Source organism: Taeniopygia guttata, chromosome 3 (genome assembly GCF_048771995.1).
Source record: "Taeniopygia guttata chromosome 3, bTaeGut7.mat, whole genome shotgun sequence".
Classification (NCBI taxonomy): Eukaryota; Metazoa; Chordata; class Aves; order Passeriformes; family Estrildidae; genus Taeniopygia; species Taeniopygia guttata.
Window position 1 is genome coordinate 31,898,360 of NC_133027.1, and position 22,520 is coordinate 31,920,879.

A 22,520-nucleotide genomic window follows, 5' to 3' on the forward strand; every position below is an offset into this window, starting at 1 on the left:
CTTTAGTACATTGAGTCATACTGAACATAAAAGCTTCATCAAAGCATCTTAAGGTGTCATTTGAGATTACGTATTATGACTTCACTTAAAAAATCAGACTGCAAAGTATCAGCATGACACCAGCCTGGGCACCTGGCAAAATTTCACACAGCCACTCTCACTCTGTTGCATCCCCCAAGGCTGCCTGCCTTCTCCCTCCACCCTACAGACTTTGGGGGCTTTCCACATGTACTCAACTATGTTCTTGCCTCTGCTGCCTCCTTCTCCTCCTCCTCAACTAAGCCCAACCCAGGGTCACCCTGTGCCGGCAGAGGAGCAGGGAGAGAGGAAAATCAGAAAATATCAGCACACCTCAAGTCCTTTCTCCAATTCTGGGTCCCTCGCTGCAGGAAAGACACCAAGGTGCTGGAGCAAGTCCAGAGAAGGGCAAGACTGGAGAAGGGTCTGGAACACAAGTCCTGCAAGGAGCAGCAGAGGGAGCAGGGGTTGGTTATCCTGAAGTAAAGCCTTTATGGCTCTCTACAACTGCCTGACAGGAGCTGTTGCCAGGTGGGCGTCAGCCTCTTTTCTCAGGCAACCAGTGACAGGACAAGAGGACACAGCCCTAAAGTGTGCCAGGGCCGGCTTAGGTTGCACATTAGGAACAAGTTCTTTGCAGAAAGAGTGATGGGGCATTGGAACAGGCTGCCCAGGGGAGCGGGGGAGTCACCGTGCTCGAAGTGCTTAAGGAAACAGTGCACGTGGCACGGTCTCAGACGCGGAGTGCCCCGGTCTGTTTGACAAGGTGGCGCTGGAGCACAGCTCGGGCTCCATGACCGCACAGGCCTTTTCCAACCCAACCGACCCCGCGAGCCCCCTCACACACAGCGCGCGCAGCCACGGAGCCTCCGCCCCGTGCGGAGCCAGCCAATCACGGCTCAGAGAGCCGCCCGCCTCGGCCAATCAGCGCGCCCCGGGCTGGAGAGGCGCTAAGTCCCTCCGCATGGGCGGCCGAGGGGGTGGGGCCGCCATGTCGGACTGGGACGCGAGCAGCGACGAGGAGCGGGGCGCGCCGGACTGGCCGCGGGCCTCTGCTGCCGCCGGGCCGCTCTGGTGGTCGCCCAGCACCCCTTCGTGGGGCCGCGCCGCCGTGGAGGGCGGCGGGCGGCGGGGGAAGGGCACGGGGAATCCTGGAGGGGAAGGGTGGGAGCCGCGAGGCGCTGAAGGCTCCGGCGGCCCGAGGCGGGCGGCGCGGCAGCGGCCGCCCCGAGCTGCGGCCGGTCAGGCTCGGGACTCCGCGGCGCCGCTCCGCTTCCAGCTGGATAGCGCCCTGGTCGGAGCTCTCATAGGTAATGCCGGGTGCTTGACCCGCTGAGGTAAGCGGGTGGGGGGGAGCCGGTCCCCCCCTCCCGTGTCCCGAGGGAGCGCATCCCTGCCTTCCGTCAGTCTGACACTGGAAGGGCCCCGCGCCCCTCGCGGTTCCCGTGCGGCTCTCTCCACCTGGTCATGACAGGGTGCTTTTGCAGGGTTTCCGCCGCTCGCCAGGGAAGCTTCTCCACCCTGAAGCGATCGAGTTGGCGTCTGTTTCTCTAGGCCAGCAGTGTGCAAGTGTTCTGAAGCCCTTCTACTCACATGGAGGAAGGGTGACAATCTCTTGATCTAATTTTACTCCTCCATCTCTTGTACTGAAGGGCATTCTCTTACACACAAACTTGCATTTGATTAATTGACAAAAGAGTTGCCTGCAGTCTCCAATGTTTGGTGTCACAAATTCTTTTATTTGTAGATACACACACTCATATGAAAGTCTTGGAGATTGGTCATAAACAAAATATGTGTAGGTTTGGCAGTTTGTCCTAAATCTCTGTAATACCTGCTGTGTATCTTTATAACAGGTAGGGGTGGAGCTAAAATTAAAGAGCTTGAGGATTCTTCAGGTTCCAGGATAAAGGTACCATGTGCTGTATGTTGTCAAGAAATGGGGTCTATTGGGAACATAATTGGTTTTGTTTCTGTGTAAACCATTTGGAGGAAGTTGAAGGGTGGTACAATAGCTGTAATAATGCCACTGTTTTACAATTAGTGAAAAGGAAGTGGATTTGAGGGTGCAACTTGGATGTTATGTGAAAATAGGAAAAGGTTATTGATTTTTTTGTTTACTTAAGTTTGCATTTATTTCCTTCTCTTTTAGAAAAGGGATTAAAAGGCCTTTTCATAGAACAAGTTAAGCTTCAGGGAAAAAAAGATCAAAAATTGTTTTCAGTATGTGTTCTTGTATAATGTTTGTCTTTGCAGTATGAAAAAAAAATTCAGTGATGTTTTTGAACATAGGTTACAAGAGGAACCTATGAATCTGAAGTAAAGATTTTTGGCAGCATTGATGTGCAAAATAAAGCCAAGATGTTGATTGACAATCTTATTACAAGTTCTGGACAAAACTATGTTAGAGGTGGGACAGAGAAAGGTAAGAAATGTGGGGTTGGGGGAAAAAATATTATGGATTGTATTCCATATTTTTGGTAGTTTGCTGGAGTGTTTTTATATTGGTAGTGTTTTATAAAGTAAGTTAACTTAAACCTTGTTCTTGGGCAATGGCATCTTCTTAAAACAGAAATACTAAGATATCCTTGTTTTTTCAACTATGGACTGTTCCCCCCTCCCACCAAACTGCCAGCATTCCATGAAAACCAGTTCATGTGTGTTTTCAACAATTTTATGGATGCAGAATGATATACCACTTTGGTTCTTGCATTATCAGTCTGATTCCTCCAAAATAACAATATTGGCTCTAGTGCAAGTTTTAATCTGATATCTGTGGAGTAGTACAATTCAGTAAGGCTTTGCAAAGATAGTCTGTAAAATGCTGATAATAGCATGGGCCATGCTGACTTCCTACTACTTTCAAGGAATGTTAATGTCTTATGATTTGATGTTGCACTTCATGGCTGGCTTTACTAGGCCTTCCTGTGGTAGCTTTGTTCTCTGGCTATAGAAATAATTTTTGTATGTTTGGATGCTGCTTATATTATTGGTAGGTCTTGTATGTGCTCCCAGCAATTTTTTGCAAAGGTAAACACCTTCAAAAATTGTTGATCTGGTGCACTGATGAGGAAGAAGGGATCCAGGAATTATGTTCCAGCATTAGAATAAGGACTGAAGTTGTTGTGTGTTTCCTCTTTAGAAGTGTCCCAGAAGGTGGATGAGTATGTTTCACAGACAAGAAATATTTAAAACTACTTAGGATTTGTGACAGTGTTATCCCGATGTTTCCTGCCTTTCCACTAATTTTCCACACAGCTGTGTTCCTATTTATATCTTCAGTGTAAAGCTGCACTTAATTACAAAGTGTTAACCTCATCAAAAAAGTATAGAATGTAACTAGACTGAGACTTTATTGTGATGTTGTTGAATGCTTTAGAGTTAAACTTTGCTCTTGTAGCTGTTAAAGCTTTCTGTCTGCATATCATGTACTGGTTTCACAAGTTTTTCAAAACGTTGCTGCACAACAAACCTAGTTTATAGTGGGAGGAGAAGCATTTCATAACCCATCATTACTTCCTTTAAGTAGCTAAAGATGTTGAAATGTTTCCCTTTTTATCAAAACTGAATTTGCACACATTTTAGCAATGTTTCAGGGCAGAGATCTAGGAAATAATTTTCTACTTATATGTATGTTTGATGTCTCTTTAAAATATATGAGGCCTTGCAGTAGAAAACATGTGTTTGTTTTGAGGGGAGATTTCTCCCCGTGGTTTGTTCCATCAAACAGCAGCATTTTGTTACTAACTCTGCAGGAAAAACCTTGGACGTTGTCAAGCCTGAAAATAACCCAAAGAAATCAGTAATTAACTGGGCCTCTCTTCGAGAAAACAGGGCCAAATATGAATCTATGAAGTGGGCAGGTTAGTTTTACAATTTTCATTGTAGTATACTTGTCTTTATGTGGTAAATCTGTTGGAATGCTTAAACATTTCTAATACTTTGAGAGATAGACTGAATCTTTCAGAGTCCAAATTAGTGATGTATTTGCAGTGAGCTGGCCATGTTAGCATTTCTCAGTATGGTCATGGAGGATACTCATTGCTATGCCAAGACTTAAACCTGCTACTTGTGGGGTAATTTGAATGTCATCCTTTGAAAATAGTGCTGTTTTGTATATGGCCACTGGAGCAAAAAACCCTAAGATTTTTTAAATATGTTACTATATATGTTAGTAGAAATCACTTCATTACTTGAAATGTGGGGAAGGGGGCTTTTTTTGCAGTTATTGAAGTGTTTGTCTCAGCCGTCACCTTTTTACATGAGCAAGGGTCTTCCATCACTTCCAGCTAGTCTCTTAGCTCAAGGCACTTTCTGGGTCCTGGGCTTTCCAGCTTAAACTTTAGCAGACTTGCACTGACTCTATTAATTTCGTGCTGATTCAAATTGGATTTTTCTAATCGTTTAAGGCTTGCCTCCAATTGAGAAAAACTTTTACAAAGAATCATCCAGGACTGCATCTATGTCACAAGAAGAAGTGGACCTGTGGCGGTAAGATCATTTCTTCAGGGAATCATCTGCTTGGCAAAAATTACTATTAAACTATAAAGCTTAGAAAGTGGGAGATTAAATACTGAAACAGAGACACTAATGCTGGGTTCTTTTTAAGAATGCTAGTTCTTTTTAAGAACTCTTTCTTGGGAATGAAACAACTAGCAGATGGGATTATTAGTTGTCTAGAAAATTTACTTCAGGGATTTTCTGCTTCTTGAAAAGTGTTTGATCTGGTTGAATTTCAGGACAGAAAAAAATTCATAAAAGTCACTGACTTTTGGCTGTTTTTTTGCTTTTCATGACACAATATGTTCACATTTTCTAGGTCTTTCCAAATAGGATTCTCCACAGATTTAATATCTTTTGGTTGTGATTTTTTCCCTGCATTTTTTTAGCCAAAACTATCTTCGAATTCCAACTTTTGCTACTATTGTCTTCCTTTTTTTTTTATCTATCTTGTCTTTACAAGCACATCCTGGTGAGTATATGCTTCAGGTAACTGCATCTATTAATTTTGATCCAACAACCTATATCAGTACCTTGCAAGGAAAACGGATGATCTGTTTCAAATGACTTGGTTCAGGTCCTGGCAATAGTTACAGCCCTCTTTAGTAGTTCTAATGAAGTTAGCATTATTGAAGTGTTAGCTTTTTATTACTTTTCTTTTTGCAAGATGTCTTTTTTTCTTTGCATGCCAGAGAAACTTTGCCTCAGTGAGCAAAGCATAGAATTGTTCCCAGATGTTTTCACCTTTTCCTTTAAAGTATATGGATGTGTTGTTGTTAGAGCTAGTGAAAATTACAGAACGTTGTTCTTGTAGGTTAAAAATATGTATTGAGGAATAGAACTTGTGTGCTAAAGGAATTTTTTTTCTACTTCATCTAATCAGTTCACTTTAAGTAAAAAAAGGCAGCAACTGAAAGAAAGAATTCTATAAGCATGAGGAGAAGTTGAATTGCCCATTCTTTTCCTAGTTTACACACCACTTGAAAAGCTTTTTACTGAATAGACTCTTCAGAGGAGTACAGGCCTGAAATCAATATGCTTATGCAGATGTCATGGTTTAAAATCAGATGGAAATTAAGCTATAAGTAGGCCCTCCGTTCCCCTCACACCCTCTGGTGAGAGAGGGACAAAAGGCAGAGATTATGGGTTAAGAAATTACTGGAAAACATCAATGAAATAAGAAAAACAGCAACAACACTAATAAAAACATTGTATAAAAGGTGATTGCATGCAAAAATGCTCATGGAAGTCCAACCACAAATGGCACCACATAGCTCTTGAGACAAAGGAGAAAATGGTGGATGAAACTGTCCGTTCCCATGGTTTTTTACCCAAGCCTGAGATAACATAAAACGATGATGCCAAACCTGCTGGTCAGACCATCCACACCAGCTCACCATTTGCTGTCCTAGGAAAAGAAACAAAATGGCCATGGAGGGTCATTGGCTTTTTCTTCCACAGGAAACCCCTTTTTCCTGGAAAGCGAAAATCCCCTTCAGGACTCATGATGATTTGGGTGATACAGGGTAACAATATAGGCATGCCCACATGGCTTCAAGCTCCCCTCACTGCCAGTAGGAGAAAATAAACTCTGCCCTTGGCTGAAACTAGGACAGCATATTTATAGCTCTAAAATGGAGGAAGCTTTGGAAGAGCAGTTTTTAATATATGTGTTTTTATATGTGTTGTGATTCGGGTTTTGCCTGCTTTTAGGGGTTTGTTGTTCCAGGTTTTTTTTTTTTTTTTTTGGAGCTTGTCTTACTGGTCATGTTCTTTTTCCAAAATTGTTCTGTTAGTATTCTTTGGAGTAGCCAGGTAGCTGCTCTGAAAACAGTTGGGGGAGTTTTGTCAGAATATAGAATTCTGACAGATAAGTTGATGCCGTTCGTCTGAATTCTGGGTTGTCTTTAGGGTTTAAAAACTTGTCATACCTGCTTAATTTGTAATCAGGTATAATTGTAGCCTGATAGGAGTGCAGTTCATGTTAATAACCATATATAACTTCAAATTAATTGTTCTTAAGAAAAAATGGTAATAGATACCTCTAGAAGGAAGTTCCTATAGAAGGACTTTTAAGGAAGATGGAAGACTTATTCAGTCCCATTCAAGAGCCTGAACTTGTTTTTCTTTTTCAAGGAGTTTAAAAAAAAATTAAGAAATACAATCTTTTATATTAGCTCTAATTTTTCAGATACTGAGACTTTAAAAAAATTGCACTACTTTATACAGGAAAGAAAATAATGGTATAACTTGTGATGACTTAAAAGAAGGTGAAAAGCGCTGCATCCCCAATCCTGTTTGTAAATTTGAAGATGTATTTGAGCATTATCCTGATATTATGGCCAGTATAAGAAAAGTTGGTTTTCAAAAGCCTACACCAATTCAGGTAAGTCTTCAATTTTGATGACTCTTTAACTGAACCTTAAGAGAAAAATTAAGACTACATTTAAGTATTTGTTGTTTTATGTTAGTCCCAGGCATGGCCAATTATACTCCAAGGAATTGATCTTATTGGTATAGCGCAGACTGGTACTGGGAAGACATTAGCATACTTAATGCCTGGATTCATTCACTTGACTTCACAACCAATGTAAGGACTGCTCACAGGTCTGATTTGTTTAGCTGTGCATACTTCCTCCTTCACTTACTTCCTCCTGCACCCAACTCCTGAGATGATGTTCTAGTAATGAAGATAAAAATCATGTATTGAAAAAAAAAATATTACAAATCTCATGGAATAAGCACCAAATTTGTCACCAGAGATTCCATTAGCAGCAGTGTGCAGAGGAAGTTTAGAACAGTATTAAAATGTTCAGTGTTAAGCATGATGGACTTTGCCCATCCTGATATACCAACATTCTAAATATGCTTTGTTGCAGATCCAAAGATCAACGTGGGGGACCTGGAATGTTAGTTCTTGCTCCCACTAGAGAACTGGCACTTCAAGTAGAGGCAGAGTGTTCAAAGTATGCATACAAAGGAATTAAAAGGTAGTCTTGCTTTTCACTGACTTAAGTAATGTCTTTTTTCTCCTACTAATGGTGATTTAATTCACCTACTACAATAATTGCATTTAAGAGGGAAGGAGACAGTAGTAAATGCAGCATTTATATTTTCCCAGTTTTCAGAATTTCTGTTTTGACTAATCCCGTGGTCAAAGTCTATGAAGCTTTTCTGCTTCTTTTCCTTCTGAGTTGACAGCTAAGAAGAATCACACAGAATATGCTGATTTAAAAGGGACAAGGATCATCAAATCTGGCTCTTAGCCCTGTGCAGGACATCCCCAAGAGTCACACCATGTGACTGAGAGCGTTGTCAAAACACTTAAGCTCTGTCACACTGGTGCTGTGATCACTTCCCTTGGGAACCTGTTCAGTGCCCAGCCACCCTCTGAGTGAAGAACCTTATCCAATCTAAAACTTCCCTAACACAGCTTCAGGCCATTCCCTTGGATCCTGTCACTGTCACCACAGAGAAGAGATCAGTGCCTGCCCCTCCTCTTCCCCTCATGAGTAAGTTGTAACTGCAGTGAGGTCTCCCCTCAGTCTCCTCTAGGCTGAACAGACCAAGTGCCCTCAGCTGCTCCTCACACAGCTTCCCCTCAAGGCCCTTCACCATCTTTGTTGCCCTCCTTTCGACACTTTCTAATAGTTTAATATTTTTCTTCTGTGGTGGTGCCCAAAACTGCCCCCAGCACTTGAGATGAGTGCAGGGCAGAGCAGGACAATGCCCTCCCTTGCCCAGCTGGAGATGCTGTGCCTGGTGCCCCCCAGGACAGGGTTGGCTCTCCTGACTGCCAGGGCACTGCTGACTCATGTTCAGCTTGCCATCAACCAGGTCCCTTTCCATGGCACTGCTTTCCAGCATCCCATTCCCCAGTCTGTCTGTAAATCCAGGTTTGCCCATCCCAGGTGCAGAATCCAGTGCTTTCCCTTATTGAACTTCATGTGGTTGGTGGTTGCCCAGCCCTCTCATTTGACAAGGTTTCTCTGCAGGGCTTCCCTGCCCTGGAGGGAGCCAGCAGCTCCCTCAGTTTTCTATTGTCTGTGAACTTGCACAGTATCTCTTTCAGTCCTGCCTCCAAGTAATTTATGAAGATGTCGTGAGGGCCAAGGATGGAGCCCTCTGGGGCCCTTCTGGTGACAGGTCACCAGTCTGATGTCACCCCATTCACTGTAACCCTTTATGCCTGACCTGAGAGCCAGTTGCTGACCCATCCCATGATGTGTTTATCCAGCTATGTGCTTGACATTTTGTCCAGAAGGATACTGTTAGAGATAGTATAGAATGTTTTACATCAACTGGCTTCCTTGATCATCTTGGTGGGTTACATTGCCGTAAAAGGAAGTCAGGCTTGACAAGCAGGACTGTGTGCCAGCTGTACTGGCTGTGGGCAGTGACTACATTGTCTTACAGGTGTCTGTCAATACCTCCCAGAACAATCTTCTCCATAACTTCATCAGCAACCTTTCTGGATTCCAAAGACCGCTCAAAAATCATTGAGAGAGATTTTGCAATGACATCAGCCAGCTCTTTGAGGACTTTTGTACAAATCCCATCATGCCCCGTAGATCTGTAGAAATCCAGCTGGAGCAGCAGATCCTGCATAATTTGCAGCTCAGCTGGGAGAGGATTATTCTTAGTTGTGGTTTTCCAGCTCAGGGCATTGATATCCCCTTGATGCATCATCTGTGTTGAAGACAGCGGCAAAGAATGCGTTAAACAGCTCTGCTTTGTCTTTATCCCTGTTTGTGAGGTGACCATCCTCATCCTGTAATGGGCCAATGTTATTTTTATGCTTCCTATTGCTGCCTTTTCCTAAGAACACACTTAGCTTTCTTTTCTGAGATTGCATTGCTGAATAATGTTCAGGTTCTTGCCCACACAAGTGTTTCTGTAATATCATTTTCTAGCATGTTGACCCCGAATCATGTGGTATAGTCCATCTCTGTCTTTTTTTTTTTTTTGTTAAACTTTATGTTATTTTCATCAGCCCATTTCTCTAGCCTTTTTGTGGTTCTTCTGGTAAAAGCCTAATTCTCTTGAGTATATCAGCTTCTTCCCCAGTTTGGTTTCATCCACAAACCTCCTAAGTGTAGATCTTCAGTTAAGCAATTAAACAGACATTACTGTACTCTGAAACTTGCTTTTAGGGATCTCTGTGAACTTTGTGTAGCCCTCTGAATAAGTCTTACAGTCACCCCAACAGCAAAACATCTCACTTTTGATGGTACTGTTAGGAAAATCATGTATCCTTTCATATGTTCATCTATTTTTTGTGTAAATATTTTCAGAACAACCCAAAACATATGAGCTATGTTCCTTTCCCGATTACTTTCACTGCAGTTTCAGCAGAAAACTATTGCTGAACTGTTGAGGGAGTGTCATTCAGTGTTAATTTTATTAATTATGCAATACTGTCAATCACACTTACTGTATTCCTTCCACTTGTTAATACCAGCTGACACTTTTAAAGCAACATGGTGGCATTTATTGAAAAGGATTGACTTTAGCTGAAATTGTATACACTATGTCTGTAAAACTTTTATTTTACAGTATTTGCGTCTATGGTGGTGGGGACCGAAAAGGACAGATAGATATGGTTACCAAAGGTGTGGATATTGTTATTGCTACTCCTGGCAGACTGAATGATCTTCAAATGAACAACTTCATAAATTTGAAGAGCATAACATATTTGGCAAGTAACTGATATGCAATGAGTAATGCACCAGCTGGGAAATGGTTGACTTGGTTTGGATTTAAGCTTTAATGGAGTTTTCTTTAAACTTCCAAAGTATTAATTACAATACAGCTTAACAGTGAAATTGGTGTTGGAGGATGATTCACACTTATTATGATTGCATTGCAGATGTGAAATATTCCCTAGGAAAAATAGGCTTCTAGCACAGCAATTATTTTAAAGATGCTAAATTGTTTTTTTTTTAGTAATGGCATTCTAAAATTCATTTTGTCAGGATTAGTTACTAATGGATGAAATGCCTTTCTGAAGTTGTCTTTTCCTTTTCTTTTCAAAGGTTACCAGTGTCTCAATTTTTTAATTAGAACTTGTGTGATAGCAGAGTCGCACACAGATATTTAAATGTTGGGGGACTGACTTTCTTTTGATCTCAATAGGAAAACAGCCTTCTAAACATTATTATAGTCCTTATGTCTTCATTTCATTTTTGCCTTTTCTTGTGCTAAACAGGTAAGACCATTGCTGTTTGTAAAATGCTTCCATATATTCAATTTATTTCTAACTAGTTTGTGAATTGTTGTCTAGTTTGACAATTTAGCCAAGCTCTCTGTCCACCCCACTACCTTGTGAGAATTATATTCTCTCCATGTTGTAACATCTTAGCTCCAATTCTAGGTGATAGATGTGAGCTTACTGGCAAGGCCAGCAGTGGTATAGCATCATTTGGCCATTTGGGAAAAAAGTTTATTACAGGAAGACAGGAGAGTAGCATTCTGTAGAAGACAAACAAGTAATTGCTGAGCAGGAGGAAAACAGGCCCTGAAAACTTGCATTGTGAGGACTATAGGAACATAGGTCACCTTTCTGCCAAGGTGAAGTATAGTCATACCACAGGCACACAGTGTTTCATAAAGCAGTGGGTATTGAACCAAAAGCATGTTTCAGTATGTGCAGTATATACTGTAGTGTGACATTGCTAAAAAGAATTGACTATCAAATTGAAAAGTATGATGATGTGAAGCAAGGAGGACATTTTTTGTTGCACGACTAGCAGCTAAATGTTTTCAGAAGAAGCAGTGCAAGGTCCATGTATTTTGATGTGCCTCAGACTTTAAGGAAATTCTGTTCTAGCAAAGCCCCATGTGAAAAATTGGACATTGAAAATTCTGTCTGTGATCTTCCTATATATTTATCCTTGTTTTTTGTGATTTTCAATATATAAGATGCATTCTGTTTCCAGAGCTTCATTGTCAGTTTTCAGCCAGTAAATAATTTAAACTCTCAGCTTTGCTTTAGGAAAAAAAGAGTGGTCATAGATTTCACATTTGCCACCTTGGATAAAGAATACGCTTCATTGAAGAGCTTCATTTGCAGTTTTCATTTAAAGATATTACTGAGTCTTAGGAAGGTTCCCAAAGTTAACTGAGTGTTACTTGCTAATATGATGCAATTGTTTCCCAAAGGACTTCCAAGGTCAGATATTGGGATACAATTGTTAAAACTCAAGCAAATATACCACCCCCCAGAAAAGAAAAACAACACCACAAAACCAAGCTTTGTTAGTTGGGTCTAATTAGGTCCTGGACCCAAGGTGAGTTTGAGGTTAGGATTTCTCTTCTTGCCTGACCGAACCATCAAGTTGATCAAGTCTTGATTCAGATTTTTAGGAAGCCATTTATTCAAGATAGGCTGTTTTTCAGTATTTCAGAAGTAAGGTTGTAGATTCTGTCATAAATAGCCCTTTGATTGTTCAAAATACATGTCATATGAAATATGCTTTTTATTTCCCGTGTTCACTGTAAATCAGTGTTCATTCATCAGCAGTCTGATGAAGTAATCTTAATTCTTTGGACTTCATGCTGATAAAGCAGAAGGAAGAAAATGGGAATTTTCATGAATAATTGGGAAACACTTAGGAGAAAGTGTAGTTAAAAAATATATATAAATCATGAAGGAGGATGTAAAAGGTAGATTGGAGTAGTGCTTATATTCTTTAATACAAAAGAAAAATTGTGTTAAACTGATTTAAAACAAAGGAAAGAGGAAATGAAATAATTTTCAAAGAAAGAACTGGCTTGTAGTAATTTCTTGCCAAGAAATAAAACTGAAATGAACAATATTAAGAAACAAATAAATATGTATATGTTTAAAGATAACAAGAAACCGAAGATTGTATCTGTTGAAGGACATTTAGATTATAAGCTAGCATGGAGCTGTGACACATTCGAAAAAATCAGTACTAATAGCTACTTGACATATATTACAACCTTTAATCTTAATGAAGCAGCGATCAGAAATAAGAAGTACATTTCAGCTACCTGATCCATCTGTTAGAAACAGATGCTTTCTTTTCCCTCTGCAGCAAAGTGCCAGTGAGCTTAACAGCATAGAAAGCTTCTACTGCTGAAAAAGGCATAGCAACCAACTCTTTATGTAAAATCAGTGATGTTTCAGCCTTGCTATTCTATTAGAATTCATGTAGCTAATGACACCTCCATGAGCCCTCTAAAAATAAAGATAATTAAGTCAAGAAATAGAATTCTTGTCTCTCAGTTGATACTTTGTTGTTCTTTCAGATATTTACATAAATAATGTACTGAACACCTTTAATATAATAAAATATCAGAGAATAATAGAGCAGCAAAATTAGGACTGTAGAAAAGGATTATCATCAATGTCTTGTATTTCAGCATAAGGGACTAGATATTGTCAATACTTAAAAGCACAATCCATGTAACTTTAGTTTTCAAATAGAGTTTCTATAAATCAAAGGAGATAAAGGAGTCTCAGATGTCAGTCTTCTTTCTTTGTATGAGATTGAAACCATTGATGAGTGTGCGTGTATATTAGAAAACTTTTTAGTTCCAAAGAGTAGTTCTCAGACCTTCAGCTCACTTGTTCACTTCTGGCTTTTTTTAACCAGATGAAACAAGCTTGTGCTCTGGGAGTTGTGCAGTGTACTAATATGTGCCAGAGTGTATGCTCTGGCTTTTTTCCTACTTGTAATGAGGAAGTAAATTGACATGTGATATTTTGATCCTGTATAAGATCTCTAACTGAGGTAGAAATGAGATTTCCCCTTAAAATTGCAAACAATTTCTTATGTGTTGAGCAGGTTGCTCCCCTCTGGGTTTGGTTGGTTATGGGTTTTTTGGGGGTTTTTATGTTTGTGCTTATTTTTAGCCATCAGCCTAATTATTAGTAAAACACACAGTTGTTTTTTCTTTATTGACTTTAAATGCTCTTAAAGGAATGGTTTATTTTCTTGTTTTGCCTGCAAGTATAATAATGAATGAAAAAGTGTCAAGGAAATTGAGGAGGTAGAATAGAAGTTGACCAGTTTTTGCAGTAAGTTATGGAGAAGATTCTGCAATTAACAGTTACCACTAAAATATTTTTCTTTACAATGTCCTGCTGAAACAAACCCTTATCTAAGGACTATGTAGAATAAAGGACTTTGTTTCTGAACAGGTTTTAGATGAGGCTGACAGAATGCTGGATATGGGATTTGAACCTCAGATAATGAAGATCCTAATAGATGTGCGTCCTGACAGACAAACTGTTATGACGAGGTATCTAAACATGATAGTGCTCAGGATGTGAACATAACGTTATTGAACAAGTTGATTTTAAATCAAATGTGTCAGTTATTAAAATTTTTACTAGTTTTCTTTCTAATTCAGTCTAGTCCGTCCTGATGAGTCACTTGACCATTTTTTTTTTTCATTTTGTGCTGTCTTTTCTGATTTTTTACATCAAATATAAAGACAGTTGAGTTGTCCCAAAAAAAGGAATGTATCCTGGGAGTGCTGGAATTTGCCATATCAATTTAAAATGCCAACTTACAGTTCTTCATCTGTGACCAAATGTATTTCCTGACTTTCTGATCAGTATCTGTGCTAGTCTGTACCTGGATTAATTTTGAAATCATGCAGTTTTTGGGAACTTAAAAATCAAATATCCCAACAATAATTTTTTTCTTAAGATGTTGTTTAAGAAAGCAGACTAGAAACTTGCTTATTAGGTATTGTTCAACTACCAAACTCAGCTGAGGCTTCAATAGAAAGGCTCTGTAATTATTGCCTGTACTTTTAAGCAGGAAAATTACCTTTTAAGCTCAAATGCTCTTTACTATTAATTTAAGATTAGTTATGCTCAATCCTGTTACTGCATATATGTTTCACTGGTGTATAAGAAAGGAAAGAAAAGAAAACTATGATGAAATTAATCAATTGGAGAAGATTTGGCACACTATTCTCATGTGTGTATGATTTCCTCTTCACTTCCTGTTTAGTGCTACTTGGCCTGATGGTGTCCGTCGCCTAGCAAAATCCTACTTGAAAAATCCTATGATTGTGTATGTCGGCACTCTTGACTTAGCAGTAAGTTGTCCTGTTATTTTTTGTTTTTTCCCCTTTTTTAGAAGAACCTATGTTTAAGCCAGGTTAAGCCAAGCAAAATTTTTTGTTTGTAACTAACTGTATGTAAGTAAATGCATGTATCTTTTGTAATCAATCTGAGCTTTCAAGAAACAGCTCTGTGCTATTTATTTTAAAGTTTCCTTAAAAGTTCAGAAAAATTTAAAAAGTATAAACCAATATTTTTGCTGGAACAATATCTGGAAGTCTTAGCTTTTCAGTAGAAGACATAACAGGTGATAAGTATCAATCATATTGAATGTTCTACTCCACTATGCCAAATGATTTTGTGTGATCCCTTGGTTTTACAACCTTAATTTTGGTTCAGCAAGTTCTTGTTCTTTATTGGTTTCCCTTCTGAACGTCTTCCTTCTAATGCATAGAGATCTTTATCTAAATTTGTGTTTCCTAACTGCATCTTTCTCAAATAAAGTTTGAGAAAGCTTTGTACTAAACTCTTGGAGAACACTTGCCTATAGCACAAAGTATGTGTTCGAGTAAGAACTGTCTTTAAAGTCCAAAACTTCTAACCTGTAGTTGCTTATTTGTCATTGTTGTACAGCTATGTGTAGTTGGCTTCAGTACCAGCAGAATTTACAGAAACAGTAGTTCTCCCAAGATCTTAGGAAATTTTCCTTTTCAGTTCCGTATTTTTTTAGTGATAGGGAATGAGGAAACCTAGTATCCAGTACAGTTTTCAGTAGAAATAGAGACAAAGTGTGCTTTTTGTCTGTTCTGTTTAGAACTACACTTTTATCACAGGGCATTTCTTGTCAGGATTGGAATTTGAAAGACATAAACTGCTGTTGTAGCTCTATTCTCTAGGGCATTAATCTCTTTTTACAGGAGTTTCTCTTAATTGAAGAGGTGACATCTGGTGGAGGGGGGAAGGGTTCCCATGTGGAGAGAGAATCTTTGTCTACTTGATTGAACCTTCAACTCTTGCCACAAGATCATGATACCATGCCATGAGAATGTCTAGACATTTTATCCTACTTAATAGTTATACCTTAGATATTCTGTGGTAACTTTCAGAGGTAATGGAGCCAAGTTTTTAATGAACTGTTATTGGAATAATTAGAACTGATAATTTCAAAGAGATTTACAGCATCTTTAAAAGCCTGTAATTTCAAGTAAGACTGCTATGGTTCCAACTTGCTTTGGAGTAACATAAAATACTTGCAAATTAAAGATCTTAAATGTGTTTTTCACTAATAATATATTTCTTTCACTTCACTTATCGGTACCCTTTAAATCTCTGCAAATAAATGGCTTGGCAAACTGTTTAAAGGTAAATTTTATTATTCTCCTAAAGCAATGAGGAAATAAGAAATCTGCATTGATTGGACTCCAAACTGATACATATTAAAATATTTTTTTATGGTATCATATATTGCTAGTTTTGTAACATGGCAATATGGGAAGTAACAGAAAAAAATATGATTGTAATCTGTTTCTACCTAACATTCCTTTTTGCTGTTTGACAGGCAGTAAGCACAGTACAACAAAAAGTTATTGTTATCCCCGAGGAGAAAAAGAGAGCTTTCATGCATAGCTTCATTAAGTCTATGAAGCCAAAAGATAAGGTCATCATTTTTGTGGGAAAAAAGCTTACGTATGTAATCACTTACCAGTATCATCTCTGTTTGGGTTTTTTTTTCCTAACAGAAATACTGAATAGTTTCTTAGTTCACATAATAACGATCAAGTGTAATACCTCTTCTCCACAATGTGCTGCTAGTAGTATTATCATATTTATTTATTTATTCCTTCAGACTGACTGGCAGTTTGTATCTTTTATAATATCATTAATGGTGGTGGTGGTAAGTCTCAGTTTCACGTTGCTCAAGTGGGATGTTTGGATTCTTTGCAGTACATCAATGTGATGTACTGTTTATTTTCATACGCCTCTGGTGCATGCAAGACCTGATTAATGTGAGAGGTGGTCATTGTATCATACTTGAACTTTTTGAGTGAACAACACAAAAATAATCTAGTATCCCTTTAAGGTGTAAGTAAAGGTAAACATTTCTATGTGGGTGAGACTTGCTTTGCTGTTTTGTAATAAGTATCACCTGACCTCAGTAACATTTTGTCCTTAAACACATGTTTAGCTTTTGCTGTCATGTTACTGTCTTTTTGATTTAAATCTAGATACTGCACTATTTTGTTTTTTTCTTTTTCTTCTGTTTTAAGAGCCATTGCTTTATTTCACCCTAGAGCTGATGACTTGGCAAGTGACTTTGGTATCCAAGGAATTCCAGTACAGTCTCTTCATGGTAACAGGGAACAATGTGATCGAGAACAGGCTTTGGATGACTTCAAGAAAGGTGAGTTTGTACTGAAGTACTGGTTTGTTTAGGCCAGATTTTTAAAGCTTTTTCTGTTCAAAACTTGTCTATTTCTAAGTAGTCTCTTTAGTACTGTAGAAATTAAAATATTAAAGAGCTCTTCATTATATATTTTCTTTATTAATTTGACAAAAAAAGACCCAGAAAACAAAGAGATTGCTCTTGAACAAAATTTTGAGTGTCTGGGAGTTTAATAATTTAAAGTAAGGCTTATTTTACTTTTGACGTTTGTCTACAGAATGGTAAGTTTAACTGTCAGATGATGGTGCTTTCAGTGAAATAGTCCTGCTCCAGATTATGCTAGTAGGGTTGTGTGAACACCTATATGTGAACATAATCCAGTGTTATGTGAACCCATGCTAATAAAAGACTGGTGCTTGGACAAGAGTGTCAGCTGAGAATATAGTTGTTGAAGTTTCTGTTCTTTGGACAGACTCTTTATATCAACTAGGCATATTTCTTACTTTTTCTGCACTCTGCTGTTTTTACTTATGAAATGCACATAATAGTAAAATGACATTTTGGGTGCTTACTTACCAGCTTGTATTTGGTGGTAACTCAGTGTAACGTGCAACAAGAATATTTTTACTTTGTGTTAAGAATATTAAGTGCATTATAAGCTAGAAAACCAGTAGACTGGAGTATGTTTTCTGTTTGTTCCTTAAACTCCTGTTCTCTTCCTCTCATACTTACTGTAGGCAACGTTCGAATATTGGTGGCTACTGACTTGGCATCCCGTGGCCTTGATGTGCACGATATTACTCATGTTTTTAACTTTGATTTCCCTCGCAACATTGAAGAATATGTTCACAGAGTAGGTCGTACTGGAAGAGCAGGGTAAGTGTTCACCAGAAAATAGTAATGTATTATGAGTGTTTTGTTATGTTTTATGCACTGTGTAGGTGTTGTCAAATTCTAGAGGCTACAGGTCCTGTGGGGTGGGGAATGAAGACTTCAGTCTATCAAAATATGTTATAGAAACACACTGATTTATGTCATTAAATTGAAGGCAAACAAGTTTCACACTTCTGTTACTGAATTAAGAGTGTTTGAAAGCTGGTTTAAATATGAGGAAAAATTAGCAAAACCATTTGCATTGATATTCTGGAATGCTACTTCCTCCTTTATCTTTTCATGAGCTGCTGATTTATTTAGTTTTCTGGACACCACATTGAGAAGAAGCATCTGTAGGTTCAAAGTCTGCAGCCAATCTTGGTGGTGTCATTTAGTGGTAGTTCTTTTGGATACTGCTTTCCCAGGCTGATAGAAGTGTGATTTTTCTCATTTAATCATGATATGAATGTGTGTCTCGTCATACTTAAATATGTTGCCATTATGTTATGTTTATTATGTAAAATTCTAAATTAGTTGTGCATTTGCTCCATTTTACGTGAATTGCTGTATTCTGATTTTTATGAAAAGCTGCTTTCTGTCATGTGCAGGGTTAATGCTCAAGCCACTTTTATTCTATCAGCTCAACAATATTCCTGTAGTACAGTTCATTACTGACTAGGTCAGTATAAAAGCCTGGCCAGAGTTGTTTGTAAGATCAGCAGTTGTTTCCTTCCTGGTTTAGGCGCTCTGGGGAGGCAGTAACACTTGTCACGAGCAATGATTGGAGGTTTGCGTCCGAGCTGATTGACATTCTGGAAAGAGCAAACCAAGTAAGTATACATTACTGGGTAAGATTTATACTGGTTCTGGATTAGCACCTGAAGCATGTCATGAAGGTCTAAGACTATTTAAACCCTTCTTGGTAAGTGTTTGTGGTGTCTCAGGTAAAGAAAATGAGTATTTTAGTCTGTCTTATCCTAGATAGCCTTAGCTGTATTTTATCTTACAGATGAGTCCCAGGAAGGAACTGTGAACTCTTACCAAAGCTTTCCATGTCCAAAGAAAAAGTAACTAACATATATATTGAGGTCTGCAGAGAAATAATAGGGTTTATTTTATGTCATTATATTTTATTCCATTTGTGTTTCACTTTTGGATGCATGTACCAGTTTCTTGTTTAATGGTCTAAATATTAACAATATTTGTTTCAGAAGAAGCTCAACTGTCTTATCCGTTTATTGTATCTGACAGTTGTGACACCTGCATGTACATTTCCAAGCTTTCTTACTGCTGCTTCTAAATAGTAGGGGAAATGGAACTGTAATGGAATCTCTTTCTTTAAACAAGCGTATTTTTTCTGATACCGTATGTGAAAAAACAGATAATTGTGTTACTGTTTCTTGCTGTAACAAATTGCCTGATTTATACTAAACCCCCAGTTCAAGTCCTGACTTGAGCTGAAATTTTGTTTGTTTGGGTTGCAGTGTTTGTTTCATTTTTTGGATGGAAGTTTGAGTACACACTAAATGAACTTTATCTAGAATCTGTGGTTTTTACTATAGACACTTACTCAGACTTTAAACCCTGGGTTAGGACTTCACTTCAATCTTCTGTTGTATAAGTCTTCTTTGAAAGATATTATGTTGCTTTACTGCAAACCTAGTAAGATGCTTTTGAGGGAGGAAAAGGGGAAAAAAAAGTATAGAAGAGTAGTCACCTAATAATTCCTTAAAGTTGCAGATTTGGGGTGGGGTTTCTTTTGCTTTGGTTTTATTCAGAAAATGCAAGAGGTGAAACCAGTAATGATACTGTAAAGCTACTTTAGAGGTGCCTTGAGTTTTTTATTCTGAGTTAGAAATTACCTTTCAAGTCTTGTCTCCAGCTGCAGACTGCAAAGTTCCCAAACTGGTTGTGGTTTTTTTATAATGTGTGATAGTTCAACTGCGAACAAGTCTCTGAGTTCAGAGGAGAAAAGAGGAACTCTGAATCCTTGCTTTCAGAAGTTGCTATTACTCATAACATTATTCTCAAACTTAAGTTATGTCTGATAGAAAGGAAGTATCCCTACAGACAAAGTGTTGGGTTTTTTTCTCATGATGATGAAAATGCCATTCTTTCAGTCTTAAAGCATCAAGTAAAAGTAAGAAAAAAACCTGAATTTTCAGAATACTTTGATTTCAAAACAAGTTAGTTACTTTTGTTAGCCAAATGTTCTCTGTGATTTTGAATCTACAGATTATATAAAGAAGAACATGTACAACAAAAAGGTGTCTATGCTGAAGGAATATATATATATATCAATGCTTATTAAAAAGCATGGACAGGTTTATTGGAAAAACGGTAATCTCTGTAATACCAAGAACCATATAAATTATGGCATCCTTATCCTTTTCTGTTTTCTCATTTGGACTACCCTACCCTAGCTTGTATGTTTAGCAGATACACAGATTGTTCATTAAAAACTTCAACAAGCCACTAGATACTCGATATTACCTCACTGGGATTTTTATGTTTCTGTATCCTTATTTCTTCCCACTCTTGCCTTGCGCTTGCTCAAAAACCACTCTTGCAAGAAATTGTTACAGTTTTGGTTTGGAATAAGAGCTTCAAGCTCAAGGGAAGGATCTGATACTGGAGAAGAAAATCATCCCATGTTTCAGCTGAAAAATAATTTTGTCTCATTACTTCTATCTCCATTAATTAGTCTATTGTGCATTTCAGCTAGAGATACATAATTTTTAACTTTATTTTTAAATAATGTTTGAAACTTAGGCAGAATGGACTCTTCCAGAGTTGTCATATTTTGCCAGGATAGTTGCTTACCAGTAAGAGCAATTCAGCATGTAAAACATATACTAGCAAGCTGTCCCTCATGCCAGGTCAAGAAAAAGTTGCTGATAGCAAATAGCAAGCATTGCTCAATTATAAAGCCTGACAAAAGAAATGGAAACTAAAGTAATATGACTTCTGCTCCGCCAGACCTTTTGTCCTGGCTGCATTCTCCACCTGTTGAAGCATTGCCAAGCCCAGGCACATTTAGTGAGACTTTTAAGGTATTTACATTTGTTTGTACTCTGCTGTTTGCACTGTATATGTGCCACTGGCAGACAATAATCACACAGACAGAGTAATCATATTAATAACATGTTCACACACTGACCTTTGCTCTGATCAGGAAACTCATTCTGGACGGGCTGACTTCCACCACTTGGAAAGCCATGTGCCATTGCAGATTGCTGAAGTGGGCTGGCTTTGGCAGATCAGTGATCCGAGACCTCTTGACAGTACAGTTGCCCACTGTGCTTTTTGCAGTAAACGTTGCATTAATGTCAGCGTTTTGCCCAGCCTGGTTTAAGAAGTCTTGTTGGGATACTGCCTTTGTTCTGTGAGCAAGAGAATGGTATCGGGGTTATTTTTTCATCACTCAACTAATAAATCTGTCTGTAATTCGTCACATCTGGCCTCAGTTGTTAAGAACTCTGAGGTGGGAGTGTTTTCATGATACAATTCACCTTTTCTACATAATTACAAACATGGTAAAAACCCCTGTGGATCTTGGTAAGGTGCTCCTGTGACCTCCCAGTGGTGGGAGATCTGACCATTTTCTCCTGCCCTTCTTTCCATGTCTTTCAGCTTTGTTCTGAGCATGTGAGAACCATTCCTATGACAACACTTTCTTTAAGTCACAAAGTTTCTCTTCAGAGGCTCTTAAAACTTCCATAAGGAACTTAATACAAATCAACATTCAATAGATGTATATAGTATGATATCACCTTTAAGTGGCACTAGATGTTTTTACCAGCTGTTCCTTATAACTAAAAGATACATTTCCGTCTGAACTATAATGTTGTAATTTCCTGGTTATATGTTGCCATCAGATATGCTGATACAAGCATAGATATATTACTGAAAATCCAGAGACACTATGGTGATTGTTTTTCAGTATATTTCAGTACAATCTTATGTAAAAAGCTTTCTCTCTGCATTTCTACAGAAAAGAATCTGCAAAATGACAGGAGCCAGATAAATAATCAAGTTTGGGAACACACAAATCAATAGCATTTTCATAAAACAGAGTCTGAAAGTTTAGATTTATTTAAAATTCACATTGGTTTTTTGCCTGCTTTCTTATTAGGTAGTTCCTGATGAGCTTATTGCAATGGCAGAAAGATACAAACAATCACAAATGAGAAAAGAAATTGAAAAGTATATACAAAGACCTTGGAAAAAGTCTTCAAAATAAGTGTAATGCCTTGAAGCTACTGAAACAGAGAAAGTGATTTTAATTAGTGTTAACTTCCATAGTCTTGAATTTATTTGTTTAATTTTTTGTTTGTTTGCCGTACCTGTCCTATTTAAACAAACTTCTCAAAAGCGTCTTAGAAAACTGGATTAACTTCATATAGGAATAAATCTGGTTTTGCACTTGGACACTATTTTCACATAATTTTTTTTTCTTATTTGATGTATGAAACTTCTGAAGCAATTATCTACTGGTTAAAAACAAATATTGTGGCTTTGTTGGTTTGTTTCGGGTTTTTTTTTTTGTTAAATGCAGTATTACAATATAAGAATGTAAAAGACAATTTTTCTTTTTATATTCAGAGAACCAGATTATTCATTGTAAACAACGTTTGTCAATGTAGTTTCAAAATACTCTACCTTTGCCTTGATATGCTGCTGGCATGCAGAAGGATTTCT

General features: G+C 38.2%; 1 protein-coding gene across 1 annotated transcript; it reads left to right on the forward strand.

The window, feature by feature from the left end:
• The first annotated feature begins 993 nt into the window (after nucleotides 1-993).
• Nucleotides 994-22,250, forward strand: DDX43 (DEAD-box helicase 43). The gene is made up of 16 exons (XM_030267453.4): nucleotides 994-1,328; nucleotides 1,875-1,930; nucleotides 2,311-2,443; nucleotides 3,774-3,881; nucleotides 4,428-4,509; nucleotides 6,748-6,904; nucleotides 6,990-7,108; nucleotides 7,398-7,508; nucleotides 10,075-10,216; nucleotides 13,688-13,788; nucleotides 14,511-14,598; nucleotides 16,122-16,249; nucleotides 16,855-16,964; nucleotides 17,684-17,822; nucleotides 18,562-18,649; nucleotides 21,955-22,250. The coding sequence occupies exons 1-16, from the start codon at nucleotides 1,010-1,012 to the stop codon at nucleotides 22,060-22,062; spliced, it is 1,989 nt and encodes a 662-aa protein (XP_030123313.4). The 5' UTR covers nucleotides 994-1,009; the 3' UTR covers nucleotides 22,063-22,250.
• The last annotated feature ends 270 nt before the right edge of the window (nucleotides 22,251-22,520 follow it).

Excerpts from the sequence above, each read along its gene's own strand:
- DDX43 (XM_030267453.4), top strand. The coding sequence starts at position 1,010 with ATGTCGGACTGGGACGCGAGCAGCGACGAGGAGCGGGGCGCGCCGGAC. Across the intron at positions 14,599-16,121 it reads TCGGCACTCTTGACTTAGCA|GCAGTAAGCACAGTACAACA; the intron begins GTAAGTTGTCCT and ends GCTGTTTGACAG. Across the intron at positions 16,250-16,854 it reads TTTGTGGGAAAAAAGCTTAC|AGCTGATGACTTGGCAAGTG; the intron begins GTATGTAATCAC and ends ATTTCACCCTAG.